Consider the following 9,611-nt stretch of genomic DNA (forward strand, 5'->3'; position numbering starts at 1 on the left):
AAAGGAATTCTCCAGTTGGAACATTATTGAAGATTTATTTTAACAACATCCTAAAGATTGATTCTATACATCGTTTGACATGTTTCTACGGACTGTAACGGAACTTTTTGACATTTCGTCTGCTCCTAGTGAACACGCTTCGTGAGATTGGATTTGTTTACAAAACTCGCTAAGAAAAGTAGCTATTTGGACATAAATGATGGACATTATCGAACAAAACAAACATTTATTGTGGAACTGGGATTCCTGGGAGTGCATCCTGATGAAGATCATCAAAGGTAAGTGAATATTTATTATGTTTTTTCTGACTTCTGTTGACTGCACAATATGGCGGATATCTTTTTGGCTTGTTTGGGCTCTGAGCGCCGTACCCAGATTATTGCATGGTTTGCTTTTTCCGTAAAGGTTTTTTGTAATCTGACACAGCGGTTGCATTAAGCAGAAATATATCTTTAATTCTGTGCATAACAATTTTATTTTCATCAACATTTATTATGAGTATTTCTGTAAATTGATGTGGCTCTCTGCAAAATCACCGGATGTTTTTGGAACTACTGAACATAACGCTCCAACGTATACTGAGATTCTTTTGATATACATTTGATAACTTTATCGAACAAAACCTACATGTATTGTGTAACATGAAGTCCTATGAGTGTCATCTGATGAAGATCATCAAAGGTTAGTGATTCATTTTATCTCTATTTCAGATTTTTGTGACTCCTCTCTTTGGCTGGAAAAATGACTGTGTTTTTCTGTGACTTGGCTCTGACCTAACATAATTGTTTGTGTTGCTTTCGCCGTAAAGCCTATTTGAAATCGGGCACTGTGGTGGGATTAACAAGAAGTGTATCTTTAAAATGGTGTGAAATACTTGTATGTCTGAGGAATTTTAATTATGAGATTTCTGTTCTTTTGAATTTGGCGCCCTGCACTTTCACTGGCTGTTGTCACATCGATCAGCCCTAAGAAGATGTATCTATCTCTATGAGGCAAGACAATTGTCATTCAGGATTAAAAGGTGACTGCACTTCCTGATTTGGCCTTAGCTGTGTTCGAATACTCGCACTAACTGTACTGTTTGTGACATGAATTGAGTATTTAGTATGCTTATTGGTCATAGTATACCTGTATAAATATATCATAGTATACCTGTATACCTCTGGCCCTTCTTTGGACACTGTGTTAACTAACCTCCAGATGAGCTTCAATGCCATACAACTCTCCTTCTGTGGCCTCCAACTGCTCTTAAATGCAAGTAAAACTAAATGCATGCTCTTCAACCGATCACTGCCTGCACCTGTCCGCCCGTTCAGCATCACTACTCTGGACGGTTCTGACTTATAATATGTGGACTACAAATACCTAGGTGTCAGGTTAGACTGTAAACTCTCCTTCCAAACTTACATTAAGCATCTCCGATCTAAAAGCCCCATTTACTACCCACCACTGCAACCTATATGCTCTCGTTGGCTGGCCCTCGCTTCATACTCGTCGCCAAACTCACTGGCTCCAGGTCATCTACAAGTCTCTGCTAGGTAAAGCCCCGTCTTATCTCAGCTCACTGGTCACCATAGCAGCACCCACCCATAGCACACGCTCCAACAGGAGAATCTCACTGTTCACCCCCAAAGCCAATTTTTCCTTTGGCCGCCTTTACTTCCAGTTCTCTGCTGCCAATGACTGGAACAAACTGCAAAAATCACTGAAGCTGGAGACTCAGATCTCCCTCACTAAGCTTTAAGCACCAGCTGTCAGAGCAGCTCACAGATCACTGCACCTGTACATAGCCCATCTGTAAATAGCCCATCCAACTACCTCATCCCCTTGCTGTATTTATTTATTTATTTTGCTCCTTTGCACCCCAGTATCTCTACTTGCACATTCATCTTCTGCACATCTACCATTCCAGTGTTTAATTGCTATGTTGTAATTACTTCGCCACCATGGCCTATTTATTGCCTTACCACCCTTATCCTTTCCTTATTTGCACACACTGTATATAGACTTTTTCTACTGTATTATTGACTGTATGTTTGTTTATTCCATCTGTAACTCTGTTGTTGTATGTGTCGAACTGCTTTGCTTTATCTTGGCCAGGTTGCAGTTGTAAATGAGAGCTTGTTCTCAACTAGCCTAACTGGTTAAATGAAGGTGAAATAAAATAGAAATAAAAAAATACTATGGATATATTTAGTATGCCAAATGTTCCAGGATGTCGTACTAAATTCGCCAAAATATGAGAAATACACGAAGAGGACACTGTTTCCGTACTTTAGGGCCAATAATGCAATTCTTCAGGAAATGGGCGTGGCTTCACATCGTTTCCAGATTTGTTGAAAATGGCGGAAAATATGCAGTCGAAGTACAACGAGAGTGGATATAAATTCATTGCTTTAACTAATTATGACAAATATTAAGAAAATGTTGAGCAATGTAATAAAGTAATTACTTTTTAAATAAGTTCACTTACACGTTATATTGGCTGACAATTTGTTAGCTACACTGGTCTTACGAACCACATAGCGTATCAGTACAGCAGTATGTACCGGTATGTTGTTAGCTAGATACCTAATGTTAGTTGGCTACTTATAGATCAAACTTGACAGTATAATAACTATAGGCTATCTAACTAACTACCCAATGTTTGACGTGATTATTCCCGTCATTCTGAGCTTAGCTAAATGGTATAGTCATTGTGCGTTCTCAATGGACATTCGGGTGCTTTCGTAAATTCGCTCTGGCTGCCTACTCTGCTCTGAATTTACAAACAGACAATCTGACAACGCTCTGAATTCATGAGCGCATTCTGGAACTCCTGATTGAAATTAAGAACACACCTGAAGTTGTATAATGTCTAACCAGTAATTTGTTATGCTAGATAGCTAGCAAGAGGTTGCATAGCAACAGCATCAACTTCCGGTAGACAGGTGAAAAGCTAGTCCGCGCAATCCAACACAAGGGTTCTCTTGTGTCATGCGTGGAGCAACTCCCTTTTATTTATCACCCTAATAACGTTGTGTCTTTTTATTGGACTAAATGCAGTTTGTTAGTGCTTCCCTGCCCTGCCCTGATCAAATCAAATAATAATAATTAAAGTACTTCCCCCTATTCCCCGTTAACCGTTTGTCCCTGCTTCTGCAGGTTTTCGCTCTCAAAAGTACACCTTTTTAATAGAACATCTAATCGTGTTATATTTCTATGTCCAAGACAACATTTAAAACCCCTAGCAGGAAACCACTTTTGAGGTCTGGGAAAAACGGAAGACATGTCGATTTTGGGGTGTAGTTGATTCCGTGAGGGCGCGCTGTATTTTATAGCTCTCACACACACACACACACACACAGCAAGGATGGAAGCCGGAAGTGGTTAAATTAACCCAAAAGTTATTTTGATGGACATAACCTGCAAATGTGAAAATGACTGCATTCAACCCTGTGTAGATCAGTCAATTCTAAACATAAAGACTTAAAACTCATGATTCCGTAAGAGCCTACCCCAATGAGGATATGTGTTCACGTTTAGCTTCCTGTGCCAACCGGAAGTGCCTTAAAATGGTGTCATAGGTGCTGTTTCGAAGGGTTAAAAAGGTCAGATCTTTTTCAAACTTCATATGTTTGATTAAACAACCCTCATGAACTGTAAATCAGTAATTTTTCCCAACAGATGTCAAAGAAACAAGGGCCACGGTTGATTCGTCTGTGAAGATGACTTTATTGAATGGCTTGCCAGCCATAATCCATGCCTGGGCCTGCAGGACGCAAAGTTCTTTGTTTGTCAGACGAATCACTGGGTCGAAACTACAGAAGAAGTGAACACACATGGTTAATGTTCTGATAATTTACTTTGGAAATACTTATCACTGATTTACAGAAATATTGGATCAAAGTTGTCTAACTAAGGCAAACAATTTAGAATCATCCAATCCTGTAGCCTACTCCCGACCGTCACGTTGTACAGCGCCATATTTTCCATTCCATCCTAACGGAAACTCTGAATAGAAAGACCATAATATTAATCAAATTATTAAAGGGAAATTTCTTAAAATCAATCCCAAATACTATGTTGTTACAAAAAAATTAAAAATTCTCTGGTAATGCCAATATGGAATTCTATCAAATTCTTCTCAATTGTGCCCTCTGGTGGTCAAACTAGCGGTAACAGAAAAAATGGCTGAGAATTAAATGACGTGCCACAGAATTCTGCGGTAGCACGAAAGGTGTCCCACAACTTTTAAAGGAGTTGCAACTGAATGTAAGAATGCTGTTTATTGACTCTAGCTCAACATTCAACACCATAGTACCCTCCAAGCTCATCATTAAGCTTGAGGCTCTGAACCCAGCACGGTGCTTACCCGGGCCACCCCCGGGTGGGGGTTGATAGCATCATGTCGGGCTGTATCACCGCCTGGTACGGCAACTACGCCTCCCGCAACAACTCTCCAGACGGTGGTGCGGTCTGCCCAACGCATTACCGAGGGCAAACTACCTCCCTCCAGGACACCTACAGCACCCAATGTCACAGGAAGGCAAAAAAGATCAAGGACAACCACCCAAGCCACTGCCTGTTCACCCCGCTATCATCCAAAAGGCAAGGTCAGTACAGGAGCATCAAAGCTGGGACAGAGAGACTGAGAACAGCTTCTCTCACTCAAGGCCATCAGACTGTTGAACAGCCATCACGAGCATGGAGGCTGCTGCCTACAGGCATATAATAGGAATCATTGGCCACCAGAATTGAAAACCAGTCACTTTTTTTTCATTTACTCATCTCATATGTACAGTTTTCGCTAAAAGTTGAGAATTACACAAATATAAATTTTCACCAAGTCTCATGCCTCAGTTTGTATGATGGCAATTTGCATATACTCCCAGAATGTTATGAAGAGTGATCAGTTGAATTGCAAAGTCCAGCAAGCACCAGGACCATCTCCTAAAGTTGATTCAGCTGCGAGATCGGGGCACCACCAGTACAAAGCTTGCTCAGGAATGGCAGCAGGCAGGTGGGAGTGCATCTGCACACACAGTGCAGCAAAGACTTTGATGGCCTGGTGTCAGAAGGGCAGCAAAGAAGCCACTTTTCTCCAGGACAATCAGGGATAGACTGATATTCTGCAAAAGGTACAGGGATTAGACTGCTGAAAAGTCATTATCTCTGATGAATCCCCTTTCCGATTGTTTGGGGCATCCGGAATAGAGCTTGTGCGGAGAAGACAAGGTGAGCACTACCATCAGTCCTGTGTCATGCCAACAGTAAAGCATCCTGAGACAATTCATGTGTGGGGTTGCTTCTCAGCCATGGTAGTGGGCTCACTCGCAATTTTGCTTAACACAGCCATGAATAAAGAATGGTACAAACACATCCTCAAAGACCAACTTCGACCAACCATCCAGGAACAGTTGTGACAAATGCTTTTACCAGCATGATGGAGCACCTTGCCATAAGGCATAAGTGATAACTAAGTGGCTCGGGGAACAAAACACTGATATTTTGGGTCCATGGCCAGGACACTCCCCAGACCTTAATCCCATTGAGAACTTGGTCAATCCTCAAGAGGCAGGTGGACAAACAAAAACCCCACAAATTCTGACAAACTCCAAGCATTGGTAAGGCAAGAATGGCCTGCCATCAGTCAGGATGTGGCCCAGAAGTTAATGGACAGCATGTCAGGGCAGATTTCAGAGGTCTTGAAAACAGGTCAACACTGCAAATAGACTCTTTACATCAACTTAATTATACTTCAGAATTCCGTAGTGACATCTGACAAAAATATCTGAAGACACTGATGCAGCAAACTTTATCTAAATTAATATTTGGGTCCATCAAATATTTTGGCCACGAGTGTATATTCTGTATCCTAGTCTGTTCTGACGGCGGTCTTCAATATGTATATAGTTAATTCATGCATACTGAGTGTGTGTACACACGTTGTGGATTTGTTCAATATTACTGCGCTGTCGGAGCTAGAAGCACAAGCATTTCACTACACCCGCAATATCCTCGGCTAAGCACATTTGTGACCAATAGTTTATTTGCAATTACATTGATAGTGATTACAGGGCAATAAAGAGCTGAGTACCAGGCAGTTAGCAAGCGTAGTAGGCTACTAATGACCATCAGCAGCATCATAGCTTGGAGAGCCTAATTACCATTTGACTGCCTTTATGAACACCCGTGTGGAGGTAATACAGTAAAATCCCTTCCTCCAGTTCCCAGAAATGGACAGTTCAGATACATTGTTCAACATGTAAAACCAACAAAGTAAATACATTTCTTCATTATGTGTATGGCGAGAGGCATCTCCCTCAGTACAGTAAAGACAACTGTCAAAGTATTAGCAAAGTCTTCTCAACGTCTTCATTCCAACATCTTTCATCTGCGAGGACCACTACAATGAGACAAACACAAATATTAACATTCAGAACCAACTGTAAAGATCAAACATGTAGTGAATGAGTGTGTACCTGCATGGACATTTGATTGGAGCAGTGCCTGGAGGAGTCTCAGTGCCCGGAATCTTCTGTCCAGTACTGGTCACACACCAACAGTAACCTACCAGAAATAGACATGTTGCATAAACAATACACATATTACCCCATCACATCAAATTGTCACACTCTGAATTGGTGCATTGTGTGTGTGTGTATGTGCCACCGTGTTAACCTGTAGAGCCCGAACATTGCTTAGGGGTGTATTGTCCAGCGGCGTCACACGTTGGGATGTAAGCTCCAATTGGGCCATTTATCGCAGCATCTCTAGCACGCTCACAGGGGGTCTTGGGTTGTATCGTATCATCTGGACACAGGTAACATGGATTGTAATGTGGACATAGCATCTCAGGACAATATATGGACAGAATATACATGACTGGACATCCAAGAGCCCAGAATCTTGGGTTGCGTCCCATATTGGAACCTACTCCACCTGGTCAGAAGTAGTTTATACGGAATAGGGTTCCATTTCAGATGTAACCTAGGTACTTGCTAGCTAAATATTGAAATTCTCCTACTTGTTTAAAAGCCCTGTGCAGTCAATTCAGAGTCTGTCTTTTTTATAACAGCTGATGAAACTAAGACTGAAAGTGGGGGTATCAGTGTTCTTTCCTGATAGTTGGTAAACAATCCAATCATACATCCAGTTGAATGATCAAACCATTCAGGCCAGCATCTAGACACAAATATACATCTCTGGAACTAGAGGAGTGGCAGGTAGCCTAGAAGTTAGAGTTGGGCCAGTAACTGAATGGTTCCTAGTTTTTATCCCTGAGATGACAAGTTGAAATATCTGTCTGTGCCCTTGAGCAAGACGATCTTCTCTCAAATGTCACTAATGGCTGGCCTCCGAGGGTGTCCATGGGACAACTGGTTATGAAACAAAACATTAATACGTACATGTGTTTGTGGAGGACAGATCAACACCCACTAATGTTTATTAAAATGTTGGTGAGTAAGTGTGAGGTACATCACTCTTACCTCCCAGAGCAAAACCCATGCTGAAAAGCAGAATGATGGTTAATGTCGCCATGGTGATATAGTCTCCTGAGAGAGAACGAGAGTGAGATTAGCTGAGCATTTTAAAACATTTGGAATGGCTGTGGGTACTAGAGGAGAGGTTAAGGAAACCCTGTGTTAAGTACAAAACTTAAGCAACAATTGCTAAACCCAGTCCTGAGGACCTCAAGAACCGAGTATTGGCAACACGGCGCTACGATTCTTCCGCCAAAATTCAGGTATCTATTGTATGTGGTTGAAGAGCATGGCACACAGGAAAATCTATCCTTCCCAAATGGCTCCTCATTCCTGTTGTAGTGAACCAGCTTTGACAAAGGCCCACAGTGCACTAGATAGGGAAGGGGAAGCATCCTAGAGCGAGTCATAGATTACCTCTTTACTGCAAAGGTAACTATTAGTCTATGCTCTTAAATTCAGGGGGTCACTCCACAAAATGGCACCCTATATAGTGCATTACATTTGACCAGGGTCACATAAAATTAAGTTGCCATTTGAGATGCAGATAGTCTATTAGATAATGACACAATCTCACCTTCTGCACTCTTCCAAGGGATTCACTGGGTGTCTCTGTTGTCTGTGAGTTATGGTTTACTTCTTCCACCTCTCCTTTTAAAGGACCTTTCACAGGTGTGACTAGTTGCCTCATTAACCCAACGAGAGTTGCCGATGTCGGCCATTAGCCAGTGGTGTAAAGTACTAAAGTAAAAATATTTGAAAGTACTACTAAAGTAGTTTTTGGGGGGTATCTTTACTTTACTATTTATATGTTTGACAACTTTCACTGAACTACATTCCCAAAGATTATATTGTACTTTTTACTCCACACATTTCCCCTGACACCCAAAAGTACTCGTTACATGTTGAATGTTTAGCAGGACAGAAAAATGTCCAATTCACGCACTTATCAAGAGAACGTCCTTGGTCAACCCTACTGCCTTTAATCTGGCAGACTCACTAAACACAGATTCTTCCTTTGCAAATTATGTCTGAGAGTTGCTGTGGCACTGGCTATCTGTAATCATATCAACAACAACAACAAAAACACGAAAATGGTGCCGTCTGTTTTTTTTATATAAGGAATTTGAAATTATATATGATTTTACTTTTGATATTTAAGTATATTTGATAAATTACCTGTATTAATTTTAATACTTCAGTATTTCAGTATATGCTTTGAAATAAGTAAGCAAGGTTAGTTTGTATTTCATCCAACAATCTGTGCTGCAATTTCTTCCACTTTTTGAGTGACACAAAGATGCTTTTCTAAATGGTGAAAATGCAACAGCTGTTAATCAGCCTCACTTTGACTTTATATAGTGCACCAATAGAGAGATTCTCGCTTACGACCACACCGGCCTGAGTACACCTGCTCTCATCTGATCTCGGAAGCTAAGCAGGGTCGGGCCTGGTTAGTACTTGGATGGGAGACCGCCTGGGAATACCAGGTGCTTTAAGCTTTTTGTCACTGCCTTGTGGAATTTCAACTCTTTGTCCGTTTTTTCCCATATGTGCCCTTGCTTTGAAATAAGTAAGCAAGGTTAGTTTGTATTTCATCCAACAATCTGTGCTACAAATTATGGCTACAGTATATGCAATTTCTTCCACTTTTTGAGTGACACAAAGATGCTTATCTAAATGGTGAAAATGCAACAGCTGTTAATCAGACTCACTTTGACTTTATAGAGTGCACCAAGGGATAATTTCTCGCTTACGACCACACCGGTCTGAGTACACCTGATCTCGTCTGATCTCGGAAGCTAAGCAGGGTCGTGCCTGGTTAGTACTTGGATGGGAGACCGCCTGGGAATACCAGGTGCTGTAAGCTTTTTGTCAACTCTTTGTCCGTTTTTTCCCACAAGGCTGAAATATGTGCCCTCGCTTTGAAATAAGTAAGCAAGGTTAGTTTGTATTTCATCCAACAATCTGTGCTACAAATTATGGCTACAGTATATGCAATTTCTTCCACTTTTTGAGTGACACAAAGATGCTTATCTAAATGGTGAAAATGCAACAGCTGTTAATCAGACTCACTTTGACTTTACAGTGCACCAATAGAGAGTTTCTTGCTTATGACCACACCGGCCTGAGTACGCCTGATCT

General features: G+C 41.2%; 1 protein-coding gene and 2 pseudogenes across 1 annotated transcript; 2 read left to right on the forward strand and 1 right to left on the reverse strand.

Moving 5' to 3' along the window:
* Nucleotides 1–5,997: 5,997 nt before the first annotated feature.
* LOC116368572 (equistatin-like) lies at nucleotides 5,998–8,106 on the reverse strand. The gene is made up of 5 exons (XM_031819224.1): nucleotides 8,044–8,106; nucleotides 7,473–7,538; nucleotides 6,664–6,795; nucleotides 6,465–6,552; nucleotides 5,998–6,388 (listed from the first exon to the last, which is right to left on the reverse strand). Exons 2-5 carry the CDS (start codon nucleotides 7,522–7,524, stop codon nucleotides 6,373–6,375), a joined length of 288 nt encoding a protein of 95 aa, XP_031675084.1. The 5' UTR covers nucleotides 7,525–7,538; nucleotides 8,044–8,106; the 3' UTR covers nucleotides 5,998–6,372.
* A 743-nt stretch (nucleotides 8,107–8,849) lies between these two features.
* Nucleotides 8,850–8,968, forward strand: LOC116368575 (uncharacterized; annotated as a pseudogene).
* Nucleotides 8,969–9,217: 249 nt separating this feature from the next.
* LOC116368574 (uncharacterized) lies at nucleotides 9,218–9,336 on the forward strand (annotated as a pseudogene).
* The last annotated feature ends 275 nt before the right edge of the window (nucleotides 9,337–9,611 follow it).

This window comes from Oncorhynchus kisutch, unplaced genomic scaffold, assembly GCF_002021735.2.
Source record: "Oncorhynchus kisutch isolate 150728-3 unplaced genomic scaffold, Okis_V2 scaffold1970, whole genome shotgun sequence".
Lineage (NCBI taxonomy): Eukaryota > Metazoa > Chordata > Actinopteri > Salmoniformes > Salmonidae > Oncorhynchus > Oncorhynchus kisutch.

What these genes read in the sequence shown, in the direction of transcription:
- LOC116368572 (XM_031819224.1), bottom strand. Translation starts at nt 7,524, where the DNA reads ATGGCGACATTAACCATCATTCTGCTTTTCAGCATGGGTTTTGCTCTG. An exon ending in CATGGGTTTTGCTCTGGGAG is followed by an intron (nt 6,796 to 7,472) that starts GTAAGAGTGATG and finishes ACCTGTGTCCAG; the next exon opens with ATGATACGATACAACCCAAG. An exon ending in GCAATGTTCGGGCTCTACAG is followed by an intron (nt 6,553 to 6,663) that starts GTTAACACGGTG and finishes TATTTCTGGTAG; the next exon opens with GTTACTGTTGGTGTGTGACC.